This window comes from Entamoeba histolytica, genomic scaffold, assembly GCF_000208925.1.
Source record: "Entamoeba histolytica HM-1:IMSS scf_1104750518943 genomic scaffold, whole genome shotgun sequence".
Lineage (NCBI taxonomy): Eukaryota > Evosea > Mastigamoebida > Endamoebidae > Entamoeba > Entamoeba histolytica.
In genome coordinates this window covers 2,726-16,377 of record NW_001915182.1, presented here as the reverse complement: position 1 = coordinate 16,377, position 13,652 = coordinate 2,726, and the positions used below count along the sequence as shown (strand labels likewise).

At 24.5% G+C, this 13,652-nt stretch overlaps 3 protein-coding genes across 3 annotated transcripts, besides 2 other annotated features; 2 read left to right on the top strand and 1 right to left on the bottom strand.

Moving 5' to 3' along the window:
- Positions 1–2,100: 2,100 nt before the first annotated feature.
- On the top strand, positions 2,101–2,433 carry EHI_175720 (uncharacterized protein; the record flags this gene model as incomplete). The annotated part of the gene is made up of 1 exon (XM_001914141.1): positions 2,101–2,433. One exon carries the CDS (start codon positions 2,101–2,103, stop codon positions 2,431–2,433), a length of 333 nt encoding a protein of 110 aa, XP_001914176.1.
- A 107-nt stretch (positions 2,434–2,540) lies between these two features.
- Positions 2,541–3,281, top strand: EHI_175710 (uncharacterized protein; the record flags this gene model as incomplete). The annotated part of the gene is made up of 1 exon (XM_001914140.1): positions 2,541–3,281. One exon carries the CDS (start codon positions 2,541–2,543, stop codon positions 3,279–3,281), a length of 741 nt encoding a protein of 246 aa, XP_001914175.1.
- A 344-nt stretch (positions 3,282–3,625) lies between these two features.
- Positions 3,626–3,848: a repeat region.
- Positions 3,849–7,247: 3,399 nt separating this feature from the next.
- Positions 7,248–12,021: a repeat region.
- A 95-nt stretch (positions 12,022–12,116) lies between these two features.
- On the bottom strand, positions 12,117–13,202 carry EHI_175700 (uncharacterized protein; the record flags this gene model as incomplete). The annotated part of the gene is made up of 1 exon (XM_001914139.1): positions 12,117–13,202. One exon carries the CDS (start codon positions 13,200–13,202, stop codon positions 12,117–12,119), a length of 1,086 nt encoding a protein of 361 aa, XP_001914174.1.
- Positions 13,203–13,652: the final 450 nt, after the last annotated feature.

Sequence of the window (13,652 nt, the reverse complement as noted above, 5' to 3'; positions counted from 1 at the left end):
TACTAAACATTCACATTACACATTTTCTTAATTTTTCCAATCCAATGAATGAGTTTCATTTGAAATATTTGTTGTATTTGAAAGGAAATAATAAAAAGAAATAATTGTATTTTACTTATTCATCACTTAAAGAATATACCATTTAAATACAATTGTTTATAAAGACAATCTAATATATTTTTCATTCCAATAAATTCGAGTTATTCAAATTATTTGATTTGTAGTCATTATGTTTTAATTGAAATGAAACAACATAATGGTATATTCGACAATATTATTTATTCATATTGATTATTTGTTTACTTATCATTATTTGTTGCTTCTTATCAATCATTAATACATCTTCAAATTCTTTTTGTGTAATTTTGTTATATCCATATCTCATTATTCATTGAATTTTATCATCTATTTCTTTTTTTTGTTTCAAAATAATCATCAAGAATCAGTGTTTGATTTAGAAAATACAATAAATTAAGTACATTCATTCACAAATATAAAACCAACAATGTATTGATTTATTAACAATGAAATATTCATGACTTAAGAGTCCAACAAAGAAATGACAAAATGATTATGATAATAACCTTGATTATCTTTGTAATAATTAAAGGATTATTTTATTTAATAGTTCAAAATTAAAAAGTATTCAAAAGAAATGATAAAAGAATCAACAAAGTTCGATTTTATTATATTAAATGGTTATATTTCTTATCGTTCTTCTTGGATGGTTCAAAGAGTAACATTTCATTGTTCATGTTATTTGAATATTGTATTAGCAGAGAATTTAAATAAAGAATAAGAATGATTCAGTATCATTAATCATCAATTTCTCGAATGTTTGTACGACATTAAAATGATGAATTTGGATAGTTGTTATATTAATTTATAAAGATATTTCAACAAATCAATGATGAATATGATATGAATATATTTACAGAGTAAATGGAAATAATACATAGAATTTATTTTATGAATAATAATAATGTTGTTATGATATTAAAGAATATAGAATGATAATAATAAAGAACAAAAGAACGAAGAAAAATAATAATAGTAATGAAATTAACGATAAAATACAAGAGAATAATGATAAATGAAATATAACATCAAATAAGAAAAAATGTCATAATTTTATAATTAAAATTTATCATAATTTCTATTGACATTTGTATTATCAATATTAATTGTTTCTTCTTCTTTAATTTGTATCATTATTTTAGAATTTTGATTTGACATTTGTTTATCCAACAGAAATGATTGGATATAGTGAACTTGAAGGACAGATGAAAGAAATCAACTGTGAAGTTAATGGAGTGAGTGTATATTCCATTTATTGTCATCAAGCATGGTGTGAAGCAGATAAAAGTAAATGATGAGTATGAAAGTTGACATTTCCATTAGTATCAGATATTAAGAGATGCATTTCTATCAAATATGGAATGTTAAATGTCGAAGCAGGAATTTCAAGAAGAGGATATATTTTATTGTTATATTTATAACTTTGTTTTATAGTCTGTGTCATTTTATATTTACATTATCATATTTGACTTGAAACACAAAACCAAATAAATTAATATCAACAAATTATGTGTTTGAGTTTTAATACAAAAATGTTGATAATAATTAATATATTCATCAAATAATAAATTCTAATAAGACTAAATAAATATTTGTTCATGTTATTACTATTTATTCATATTCTTGTTTTATTCATTTGAATCATTTTATGATAAAATTAGAATAAGAAACAAATTAAAATAAACAAACAATAAATGATGAATTTATTCTTAAAATAATAATGATTTGAATTATGAATTGAAATTATTATTCATTTCATTGTTATTGTTATTGTTTATGATTTATTTATTAAATTGAATGTTTATTTAATTTTGTTGATTAAATTACAAAAATGAATTTTATTTTAATTTAATATTTCATTTCATTCTATTTATTGTTAAATTTCAAAATACAACAATACATCAACACAATGAAATTGAATAATGAAATGATTGAGTCATTATAAAATAAAATAAAAATAAAAGATAATAATGAAAAGAAGAGAGTATATTTAAAGAGAAAAACTTACATACATTTCATTCAATGTTTATATTTCTATTGATTATTGTAATTACTAATGCAACAGAGAGTATTAACAATCAAGAAGAAAGAAATAAAGAAATAATACACCCACAAATACAATCAAACCAACACAAAAGAATGTTTAATCTACATAAAGTACAATTAAAAGGTGAAGTAACAAAAGAACCAGAAGAAACACCAACAGGTGTAAAGGATGTGTCATCACAAACGATAAATACTGGAACAGGAGGAATAACCACATCAACAAATCCATCAGGACAAGCTACAGACACAACAAACTCAAAAAGTAAAACAGATAAAAATCCAGAAGAAGAATACACCATCACCAAATGAACAAAACACAAAAGGTGCAACAGGACAAGAGAAAAGTCCAGTGTCACAACCTCAAGCTGAACAAAAACCAGTAACACCAAATACGACAGGAGAGAAAGGACAAGAACATGATTCAACAACAGGACAAGGAGCAGAAAGTGGAGCAAGTAATACAGGAAAAGAGACAAATAAACCCAATTCAAATGGAGAAGATAATACAGGTAAAACAAAAATCACCAAGTGAAACAAAGCAAAAAACAGAGTCAACAACTGGAGAAGGAACAGATGGAACAAGTAACACAGATGGACAAAATCCAAAAGCATCAACAAGCACCACTGAAGGAGGAGACAAAAATGAAGCAACTCATGGTAACAATGAACAAGAAACAGGAACAAGTGGAGCTGGAGGAGAAGAAGGACAAAAGCAAGATGAACAACATGACAAAGGAACGAATGACTCAACTAATGAACAAGGAAAAGAGCAAAACAATAAAGGTGCAACAACAGATGGAAATGGTGAACCAGCAACAAACAATAATAACAAAGGAGAAGAAGGAAAAAAAGAAGAAAAAGTAAAACCAAAAAATGAAACAACCCCAGATGAAAAAGATACAAAAACAAATAATGACAAAGATGAAAAGAATAATAGTGAAACAGGAACTTCAGATAATACAAAGAATAATTCAAATGAAAAACAACAAACAACTTCAAATGATAAACAAAATAATACCACAAATACTAATTCTGAAAATAAAATGAATGAAAAATCAAATAATAACCATGATGAACAAAATGAACAACATAATATTGATAATGCTTCAAGTATTTTCATTCTTCTGTCTACATTCACTCTAACTTTGTTATTTTAATTGATATTATTTATTAATAACATTGTTTTATTATCATAATAATAACTAAAATACGAATTACAACATTATTTAAATATGATTCAAGTTCAAATAAATCACACCAATTATTATAATTCATTCATTATGAAGTATTTATTAAATAAAATGAATTGAATAATTATATAATTAATCAATAAATAAGAAATACAATAAAATAACAAACAAATAAATAAACATTTACATTAAAATAGAAGAAGAAAAAGAAGAAGAAATAGAAAAACTAATAAAAAGAAAGGAAAAAGATGATGAATAATAAAAGAATATCAAAGAAGAAATTATAAAACAAAAATAGAAAGATGATGAATAAAAGAAAAAAGAATTAAATCATGAATTACTTAATATTTAGTATTTCATCTATTGAGTAATGAATGTTTCATTTTCTTCATCATGTTTTATTTCTTTCATTTTAATGTATTTTCAAACATTAACAAATTAAATGAAGAATCATTTAAATTATTATTTGATTTTAATGATTATTAAAATGTTTCATTCTTTATATTGTTGTTTTAAGAAGAATATGTCAATAACACATTATTTATGTTTCTTCTTCATTATCAATATACACTTATCAATCACTTTTTCTTGATACAATTAATCTATTTGTAGTTTATAATGATTATTATTAAATATACTTCCATCTTGTTAATCAATACTTCATCATATTAAATAACCAATATTATACCATATAAATATTATGCAATAATACAACATTCATAATCATTATTTCATAATATTCACTTATATTAAATTTTAATAATTATCAACTAATTAGTCTTGAATGAATAAGATCTCACAAATTACAGCATCATAATTAAATAATAACTGATATTTCATTATTTGATTATTTATTATTGTTTGTATTTGTTTCTGATTTTCATTATTCATTTCTCATTCATTTTCATTTAATAAAATAGATTAATGAAAAATAATAGAATAAAGAAATAAAATAAGAATGAATAAGAAAGATAAATAAAATAAAGAAATAATAAATAATTAAAATAAATATGTTGATGTATTTTATCTTTTCTTTATTTGTTTCTTATTATTCTTATTTCTATTGTCTTATTCATTTTATTCATAATGAATTAATTCAATGAAATGATACAAATAAATTGTTTATTCATTTCATCTTATTTCTCTTTTATTCTTATTTCTTTTCTTATTTATTAAAAACACGTTGGGTGTGAAAATTTCATTAAATGAAATAAAATAAATCAACATTGAATTATATCCATTTTTAATTCACCATTTCATTCATTGGCAGATGAAATGTTCATATTCTTCATTAATTTGTTTTTTATTCTTTTTTAGTTCATTTTCAATTAATCAAGATTGGATCATTTCAATTACTATTATTATGATTCGTTTTGGTGTGAAATGATTTGGATGTTGTTTTCCACAAAGTGCATTTGATATTCCTTTATATTCAAATGAATATTGATTACAATATGATTGTGTTTTATTATTTTCTTTACAAACACAAATATCATCTAAAAATCCAAATTCAAACAGACGATCATCTGATTGATTAAATAAACAAAATGCATTTTGTGGTATTTTAATATCAAATTTCATCATTCCTTTCATTCTTCCTTTTGATTTTAATGAAAATAAAAATGAGTTTGAATCATATATCCAACCATCTTCATTAATTTTCTCATTAACATATCCTCCAAATTTATTTCCTTCTTCATCTTCAATAATAATTATTATATATTCTTTATTCCTTATTCTTTGATCAAATACTGATGTATTTTTATTCCAATCATCTTTATCTGAATCAAATATTATATTTGATATTTTTCTATTTGTCCATTCTTCTATTTGTTTTATATATTTATCAAGTGTTCTTTCTATTGGAGAAATAATTGCAACAATGTGTGGTTGTTCTTTTATTGCAACATTGCGTGGTTGTTTTGCTAAAGTGTTGTAGGGTTGTTCTTCTATTGGATTGTTGTCGGGTGGATTGCTGTTTTCTTTCTTGTTCTTTTCTATTTCATCTTTTATCTTCTCAAGATATTTCTTTGTAATTCCTCTTTTATCAATTCTTTTATAACTTCTTCATTAATTGTGCAATCATTGTTTGTTTTCTTCATTTCCTCTATTAAATACCTCTGTACTTTTATATTTAATGTATTGCTTTCTATTTGACTTTCATGTACTTCAAGTTCTTTTCTTGTTTTTTCATTATCTTCTTTTATTCTTCTTAGTTGTTCACTAATTTCTTCTTCACTCTCATTAACAGTATTAGAAATCTCTTGCATTATTGTGTTTTTTGTTAACATTAATTTTATGTTAGTCTCTAAGCTACTAATTCTTAATTCTTGTTTTTGTAGTTTCTTTTCTAACTCTGTACGGTGTTTGCATAATGAACAAGCTCTTCAACTGCTTGTGTTACTGTTTTGATATTTTCTTGGTTTTCCATTGTGTTGGTGTGTTTTGTATTTAAATTAAAACTAATAATTTTATTTATATATTAATAGTTCATAAACTATTAATTATAGTTTTTTAATTATTTTAATAATTTCAATTAAAAATAGAATTGGTTTATTGGAATTGGAATTATTTGGATTTCAACTTTTATTCTTTTTTTTTATTAAATCTAAAATGAAAATGTATTAAATTGTGTTTCATGAAATATTGATTATTCTACTCCATTTTGTTCATTTGAGACTATTTCATTCAATTGAAAAGACTGTTTATAATGTATTTTTACATTAATTCACTTTACATCATTTATTCTGTTATTATTTCATTATTATTTTATGTTCATTATTTGTTATATTTTGGATTATCATTTCAAATTGTTTTATAATACATTGCTCGTTTATTATTTCTATTTGTTTTATCTTCTATATAAAGGTTATTCTTTTATAAATATTCACTTTTACTGATTATTTATTATTCCAATTCTTTGATTATTTCTTTATTTTCTATTCTTCTTTTGTTTTAATTATTTTTATTGTTATTGTTGTTTATTTTGGCAATGAAAAAAGAAAATAATAGAAAAAAGAATAAAAATAAAGTATAAAGTATAAAGTAGATAAAAAGTAATAAATCACAAAGATGTAATAAAATAATAAAAGAATGAAGTGTATTTTTATTGTAAAAATTAGAAATATGAAATAAAAGTGTCTAATTAAATAGTGTAAAATAATTAATATTATTTTATTGATGAAAAATATTTTATTATTTTTTATGTTTATTGTTTATATGTATAATTTAAACATGATGTTTATTATATAATCAATCATATGTGTTATGTTATTATTATAACATATAATATGTAATAAAATATAAATGAAAATGATATGAATATATGATATAGAATATAAAACAAAAGAATAATAAGAATAAATGATAAATAAAAGGAGAAATAATAATAAATGATATAATAATAAAATCAAAATATAAAATATAAAATTAATATTAATATAAATCAAAAGAGAATAAATATAAAATGAAAATAGATATAAATGATAATAATATAAAAGATGAATAAAGTGAATAAACAAATACATCTAAATAGAAAAGAATAACAATAAGAAAATCTAAATAATATAAACATAAAAATAATAAAATACGAAGAATATAATAATATATAGATAAACAGATGATATAAATAATATAATCAGAGAAATAAATATAAAAATAAATATATAAAAATACGATAGATAAATAACATATAAATAAAAGAATAAAAATAATAAAAATAAATATGATTAATTAAAACATCTATACCATTGATATTTCATACAAAATGAATACAAATAATTATAAAATATAAACATAAATATTTACATATTGTATATTTATCATATTTTTTTTATTTTTATTTTAGGAGCAAAATATAATAAATGGAAAATTCTATGGATGCAAATTATTTTGCATCTTTTTTTCATTTTTGTAATTTATTTAGATGCATAGAGATCCTTTTCCAATGCAGGAAATACAACAAATTTTAATGCCATGGCTATTGTGTAAAACCTTAGAGTCTTGTAAAGAAAAGCAAACAAGACATAGAAATCCAAGGTCATACAATAAAAAAAGAAATGTCAATAGCAATAAATGGCATAACAATTATAATAATAAAGGTAAACGATCCACCAAGGAAAAAGGGTTTAGAAGACAAAAGACTCAAAGAAAAACAAATAAAAAAACAAGGTAAATACAATAATAATAAAGATTATACAAATAACAAATACAAATGGCTAACAATAAATGAGATACAAGAAAGAATAAAAAGAATAACAAGTGAATGGAATGAAGGAGAATATGAAGAAATACTTAAAAAATATGAAGGTAAGAAGAAAAAATGGTATGATATTCTTCAAGAAGTATATTCAATTAAAAAGAAAAAGATAATTGAAAAGACGAAAGAAGAGTTTAAAGAAAAAACAAAAGATTGGGAGGAAAAAGACATTAAGGCTATAGAAGCAGAAATTAAAAACAAAACCCAATCAAAGAAATGAATGATAGATGTAAAATTGCAAGAATAATAAATGAAACAGAAAGTATAAAGAAAGTACAAGAAGAAACCAAAAATAAAGAAGAAAAGATAGAAGAAGAAAAAGAAAAAGAAGAAATAATTGCTCTGAAAAATCAAATTACTGAATTAGAAGAAAAAGTTAAAGAACTCAGTATGAAAAAAATGGAAGAAGAACAAGCTATCTCAGAAGAAATGATAAGAAAAGCAAAAGAAATAGTTAAAAAAGAATTTGAAGAAGAAATTACAGAAATGAAAACCCAAAATAGAAAGATTCAAACGAATTATGAATAAATGAAGAAAGAAAATGAAAAATTAGAAGAAAGAAATTTAAAACTACAAGGAAAAGTAAACGAGATAGAAGGAAAGAAAATCACAGAAGTAAATAATAAAGAAGAAAAAATCCGAAGCATCCAAGCTAATAAAAAGAAGATGGAAAAAGAAAATGAAGGAATGAAAGAAGAAATTGAAAGGTTGAAAAAGAGAAACAAGATACTAGAACAAAATACAAACACACTAGAGAAGAAGATTGAAATGATAGAAAAAAACACTGAAGAATTAAAGAAAGAAATAAGAGATAAAGAAAAACAAATCTCTGAATATCAAGAAATTGCAATTAAAAACCAAGAAATTGCAGAAATAACAAGAGAAGAATTAGACAACACACAAAAAGAAAATGAAGCACAAAAACAAATAATATCAAAACAACAAGATGATATTGAAAATTTTATTTCACAGAAGGAACTAGAGAAGAAGAAAACGATGACACTTGTGATAAATACACAACCAGTATTGATGAAAGCATCATCGGGAACGATGGAGATGAACGAAACTACTCCTATGAAAAAGACAGTAGTGGAAATCGAAGAGAAAAGCAAAGCACTGATTGTCAAAAAACAAGAGATGATAATCAGACAAGAAATACAACAAAACAAAGAAATAGAAATTTAATTGAAGTGTTGTATTGTTTTGCAATTAATTGGTTGAATAAGAAATTATATAAGAAATTAAGATGGGAACAAATTGAAAGTATAATAAAAGTGACAAACATTGATCTCAATAATGAAAAAGAATATATTAAATATATTAAAATATCACATAAAATAAAAGAAAGCACTAAACGGTACATTAAAGTGAAAGTAAATGATATAATAGAAGGAAGAGTAGAGTGTAATTCAATAATAAAAAACATCATATTAAAGAATAATTCTACTGAAATTGATGAAGAATATCTTAACACTCTCATCAATAAAATAAAAGAAATGAAAGTAGAAAAATGTTCAAACATTAATTACTACATTCAAAGAAAAGAAGCTGACCGATTAATAATGGAAATTAATAATAGATGGATATGGTCAGGAAGCAGAATGCATTATCTACAAGATGATATGAAGAGGATTTCAATGGTTATGCACCTCTATCTCCAAAATAAAATAATAAGAGATAAATTTGATGAAATAAAAGAAATCCTAAAGAAAATAAATAGACTAGAAGATTTGGTCAATGAAATTGTAGAGAATAAAGTGCATCATGAAATTAAAAGAATATGATGAAGAAGGAATAAAAGTTAAAGCACTAGAAAGAATAAAGTACCTAAAATATATAATGACTATGATAAAAGAAAGAATTAAATTTAATAAGGAAGAAATAATCAGAATCAATACAAATAAAATCATGTTTGATTCTAACAAGAAAATTAGAATAAGGAAGAAACAACAAATGAAATATACCCAAATAACGATATTACTTTAGAATATTGGAAATCGTTATATGAAACACAGGTGATATTAAATAAAGAAAATTGGAAAATAAAACAAATCACCATATTGAATGAAAGATATATCAATTATGATAGTGTCATTATAACAATAAATGAATTAAATTTCAGTTTAAAGAGAATAAGTAACTGGAAAGCACCAGGAATAGACACTATATATGGGTATTATTGGAAAAGGATGTCATCATCAAGAGAAATCATTCTCAATATCTTTAACGAATGGTTGAACTTCCCTGAAAACATCCATTAGACATGGTAAGTGGAAGAACTTTATTAATCCACAAAGTGATAGGAACGACGTCACTAATTATCGTCATATCAGTTGTACAAATGTAATTATGAAAGTATTTACCTCCATATTAAAAGAAAAGATTCACAGAAGACTTAACATGAATAATGAATCATTGAAAATTAGTAGAAATCAACTGGGATGTAAGTTACAATCTTTAGCTGCTAAAGAAGGAATAATTAATAATTATATGATGAAGCAGCAAAAAGAAGAGAAATACCCAAAATATGTGGAGTCATATTATGACATTAAGAAAGCATATGACACAGTAAACCACGAATGGGTAATTGAAACATTAAAATATTTTAATGTAGAGGGTGTCATCATTAACATTATTGAAAGTATGATGACTAGATGGAAGATATTCATCGGTTATAAATTTAATGAATATCTAGGATATATTAAATTAAATAGAGGAATTTTACAAATGACTCATTATCAAATCTACTCTTCATCATTCAGATGAATGTAATTTCCCAAATCATCGAAGAGAAATTCCCAAAAGCAAATCACACTTTATATATGGATGATTTGAGAATAATGACGGAAAGTAGTGAAGAAATGGGAATAATCCACAATGAAATTAAAGAAATAATAAGTGGAATAGGGATGGAAATGAATGAGAAAAAGTCAGGAATGGTATTAAAAAACATTAAGGAAATACCAAATGGAATACAAAACATCCCCGTAATTGAAGGTGATGACTTGTATAAATATTTAGGAATATGGCAGTCCGACGAAATTGATGACACCTTCAATTGTAACACCATCAAAGAAAAAATGAATCAGAAGATGGAAGAAATAAACACTGATGAATGTAGTAATAGAAGATATATTACAAGAATAAACACTGAAGTAATCCCTATCTTCAGATATTCAGCATCAGTTGTAAATTGGAAAATCACTTAGATAAAATTGATTTGGAGATAAGAAAATAAATAAGAAAGGCAAAATACATTGGTGCCGGAAACTCCAAAGATCGGTTGTATGTCATTATATAAGAAATGGGTGAAGGATTAATAAATATAAATGATGAATATGTTAATGAAATAGTAAGAACAGTGATGTACTACTGTACCAGAGAAAGTGAAATAGGAAATAACATATTAGAGAGATGGTACAGTAAGAAGGGAATATGGAATAGAATTAAAAAAGCCCTAGGTCATAAAATCCCAGAAACAAAAATAGAAGAAATAATAAATGAAGGGATAGAAAAGAAAAAAGAAAAAGAAGTAGTAGTAGAAATAAAGAAATTAATGATAAATACATCAAAAATGGATATGTCATCAAATTAGTAGACACTTCAGAAGATGGTTCGAGTCAAAAGGAGTAGATAAAACTACTACAGTGAAAGCATGGAAGTCCATCAATATTAAAAAGAATGCATTCCTACAATTAACTAAAATGCAAGATGGAGCAATATTTTGTGGGTATAGAAAATCAAAAATAATGAAAAATGAAAGATTAAAATACTCAACACTTTGTAAAGACAAGATAGCAACAGTAGAACACATTCTACTATCTTGTATTAGTCATAAAAAATCACAAATGGAAAAACATGACTATATAGGCATTATAATATGGGAGGGATTAATAAGAAAATACACTGGAAATAAACAATATAAAACCTCCATATGAAACAGTGTTCCAATATAAAGACATCACAATGATATGGAACAAACAAATCATGCCTAAAAGTGAATAACAATACCACAAAAGACCAGACATATATGTAATAGATAAAAAGAATAAAACTGGTCTATTATTTGATATGACTATTGTGGCTGATCACAATATTAATGGAGCCTATTGGAAGAAAAGAAATAAGTATAATGAATTAAAGAATAGGCTAATGAAAATAGAGAAAATAAAAGATGTCAAAATAATTCCAGTAGTAATCTCAATCAATGGATTAATGAATAAAGAAAGTAATAAATTAATTAAAGAATTAAAAATTGAGATCGACATCGAGAAAGAAATTAAAAACCATGTAATAAAAAACATGATGGATGTCATGGAATACTGCGGAGATCACAATCAAACATACTCCGTAGAGCTACTAGAAGAAGAAGACGAAGGGACGGGATTAGTCTCCCCTGAGCCAGGAAGAATAGAAGCTATTTCTATTAATACTTAATTAATTGATTTTATTAGTAATTTATTTAGATGCATTATTTCTTTGCTTTTTTTAGTACCTTATAAAGAAGAATACCAAATAAAAAGAAAAAAAGAGAAACACAATTATTAGAAGAATATCAAATGAATAACAAAAGCCAAAAACATAAACACACCTGATGTCTCATCAAGATTATTATGAATATCAGAACTATCATCAGAACTAACAATAATTTTATCATGTGAATTAACAGTAGTAGTTGTATTTTTATTATCTTGTTTTTCATTTTGTTGTGGTTGATTTAGTTGTGGATGTTCTTTTTGTGAATCATCTTTCTGTGAAGTACCTTCCTTATCTTTTGATGGTGTTATAGTTGAAGGGTTTGTGTTACTTTGTGGTTGTGATGTTTGTGGGTTGTCTGTTGTTGGATGTGATGATGTTTGTGGTACAGATGGTGATGTTTGTGTACTTGTTGCTGGAGTTGTTGTTGAAGTTGATGTGGTTGGTGATGATGTTTGTGAACCTGATTCAGAAGGTTGTTTTGTTTGTGCTCCTGGTTGTGTTGTTACTGGTGATGGTGTATCTCCCAGGTGTGTTGTTGTTTCGGTAATTCCTACTGCTGAACTACTTTGTGGTGGAGTTATTGGTGTTGATGGTTTTGATTGTGTTGTTGATGATGTACTTCCTGTTGTTGATGTCGTTGGTGTTGACTGTTGTGCTGTGTCTGCTGGTACAGTTGTTATTGCTTCTGCACCTCCTTTTGTTGCACCTCCTTCTGAGCTCGTTGTTGACGCTCCTGATGGTTTTGTTTGTGATGATGTTTCAATTGAATGTGTTGTTTGTTCTGCTTGTGTTGATCCACCTGACTGTGATGACACTCCATCTCCTTGTCCTGATGGTACTTGTGGTTGTGATGTTGATGATACACCTGCTGACGCTGAACCTGGTTGAGATAAAGTTTCTGTTGCATCTCCATGTGTTGTTACTCTACTTCCTTGTTCTTGTTGTACAGTTGTTGTACTTCCTTGTGATACTGTTTCTGCACCTTCTTTTAGTGCTTGTTCTGTTGTTGTTGTTTCAGCTATCAAATGTATATTATTATGAATATTTTGAATGGTATTAGTCAACCGATTATATGTTTGATTTTGTGTATTTTCATCATCGTTATATTTATTCTCATGTTTATGTTGTGTAGTTCTTGTTGAAACAAGCATATTATCTTTACGTTTATTATCATCTTTATTTCCTTGTTCATTGTATTGTTCAGTTTCTAGTCATTTACTAATTACAACAATTAATATAAATAGAATCATTGTTTATTTCTAATTAGTTCTTCTCTTTAAATATATCACACTAACATACTTCAATTTCTCTATTGTCAATTCATTATTTGAATTTGAATTGAAATTTATTTGCCTTCTTTGTATTTTTGTATTTATATTATCATTGTATATCATTCATTCATGACTTGATGAAATGTTAAAATGTCATAATTCTTTCATCCAACTCTAAAAATATTCTATTCTTGTTGTGTATTTTTATTTCAAACAAACAAAATATTATGATTGGTTAAACTTATCATTTTATTATCATATTCATATTTCTTATTCTTATATTTCTGATTTGATGATAATCTTATTTATAATACAATATATTTGAATGTT